Source organism: Olea europaea, unplaced genomic scaffold, assembly GCF_002742605.1.
Source record: "Olea europaea var. sylvestris unplaced genomic scaffold, O_europaea_v1 scaffold1973, whole genome shotgun sequence".
Classification (NCBI taxonomy): domain Eukaryota; kingdom Viridiplantae; phylum Streptophyta; class Magnoliopsida; order Lamiales; family Oleaceae; genus Olea; species Olea europaea.
Window position 1 is genome coordinate 95,424 of NW_019237586.1, and position 2,237 is coordinate 97,660.

The window sequence follows — 2,237 nt, forward strand, 5'->3', positions numbered from 1 at the left end:
TTGTTTTATCTTCTACATGAAATTCTTTTTAATGAAAAGAGGCTCTACTAACATATGGGACTGACTACGGCTTTGGTATTTATAATATGAAATATTTGATGTTGTTTGTGGATTGTAAAATAGGCTAAAAATCGCAACTAGGGTTTGGCTGAATAACACATCCACTTAAGGTCATCTCTGGTGGACTTCGAGCATTGTTTAGTCGACTTGATCTTCTTGAGCTGATTTTGACTCCTTCCTAAGATACTTTATTTTGGACACGAAATATGTAATACACTTTAGACCTGACAGAACAAATACACTTAGGTGTCATGTCCTTCGAGAATGCACTTGGACACAGCCTACATGATCTATTTTACAGGTTTAGAAACTGATTAAGTGATTAAAACTTCGATGCTTAGCAATTTTCAAGATATGTTGTCATTCTTGATTCAAAGCATATATAGCCATTTCAAGACGGTATTCACCGCTAGCGCAACTAGCGGCACATACTAATTTTTGGAAGGGTCGATCCTCAAACAGATTGCTATAACTCAGTGCTTGAAAAATCAATTGCTAACCTCACAATGCTAATCCTGATCTTGAAATTCGACCTCAGCTACATGAAACTATGACGTATATTGCCTTAGGGTCCAAAGCAGAATCCATCCAAACAAACAATTCAAACAATGATTTGAATAGTATTTTTTGGAAAATGTGTAGCCAAAAAGTATAGAAAAATTTTAAGTTTACGTGTAGAATATTTTATTGTGTGAATATGTGATTAAAAATGAATATGAAAAATAAATTAAAGTAAATTAAATTAAATGGAATCAAATGGGGCTTAATTGTGGTGAGAAGAAAAATTTGGCATGAGTCATGTTTGGATGGAACCACTAAAAAATTGATTCTTCTTAATGTCGGAGACATTATAGAATATGGTGGGTTCAATCGATTGTAGTAAGTCTGATTACTCGGGCATGGTCGTCTGCCAAGGTATGATGGAGCTTTAGTTTGGTCGGAGAGTAGTTACTCAAGGGGTTCTTATTGACCTCGCCGATCAAATTTAATTTAGTAAAATGTTATGAATTAGCTAACCTAAGTGTCAGGTATTATCTATCAGACAATGTGTCTTCTATATCATTTTGACATCTACCTATCGATTTACATGATTTCATCTATTTCTCTCAGCTAGATGTCATTGAAAAATTCAAAATGTACACCTAATCTCTATATTATTAAATCAGTTTCCACATATTCACACGATATTAAGGCACTAACTCAAGTAACCATGCTTTAATTGAGCATGTCAACTTGATAAACAATATTAAAGTTAGCACAACTTTAATCTCTTCCCACACAAGATAAAACGATGTATATAGAACACAAACAAAGAAAAAGAATACAGATTCCATTTCTTTGCATTTCTACTTTGCCAAATTATGCTCTTATGGAGGAAAGAAAGGTAGAGAAATAAATAACAAAAAAAGGAGAAAGGCAACACGTCATCACGTGAAAGTCACGTGAAGATTCTTATTCCTTTTCTGAGAGAATAAGATTATCTCAAAAAACCCAAATGCTAGATAATCAGCATGTCCACAACATATTCATTCCCTTATGGACCAACTTCACCTCACCGGGATAGAGCTCGCCGGAGTTCTTGGGCCAACAAATTTGGTGCACTCAGGTGTGGCAAATGCCCCTCCACGTTCAACATGTGCACCGTGCTCCGCCCCCCGAGGTGGTTCTTCAGGTACACCGCCACCGACATTGGGACGGAGACATCCTCGATGGTTTGAATTATCGAACATGGCACTTTTACTAGGCCTAGAACACCTCTTAGATCACTGTTAAATGCAGTGCGAGATACGAATAACGATATGTCTGGTCTCATATTGAACAAAGTACGGCTAAATTCTTGAACTGCCACCGGAACATCCGCCCCCACCGCCAGCGGTGCAAAGCCGTTGACCCACGCCTCGTAATTGGCCTCCATTGCAGATAATACCTCCTCAATTTCACCGTATTCAAATCCACCGTGGTAGTCCATGTCATTCAAGAACCTGAAAAATACGCTGGTAAAAGTCTTGAATATAAAATTGAGGATTAAGTCCGATCAATTTCGTCAAATAGTCATGAATTCCATGTTGAAAACTGTGGCATACACTTCATGGGGATTGAATTAAAACAAGAAAAAGACACAAAGATTCCCATTTGTGGTCCAACATTAATGAAAACACGTGCATCCAGATATGAAG

At 37.1% G+C, this 2,237-nt stretch overlaps 1 protein-coding gene across 1 annotated transcript; it reads right to left on the reverse strand.

The window, feature by feature from the left end:
- Window positions 1-1,337: 1,337 nt before the first annotated feature.
- LOC111379344 (probable strigolactone esterase DAD2) lies at window positions 1,338-2,095 on the reverse strand (the record flags this gene model as incomplete). Its single annotated transcript, XM_023002704.1, has 1 exon — window positions 1,338-2,095. A coding segment is annotated over one exon (483 nt), but the record flags the coding sequence as incomplete, so codon positions are not given.
- Between the last annotated feature and the right edge of the window lie 142 nt (window positions 2,096-2,237).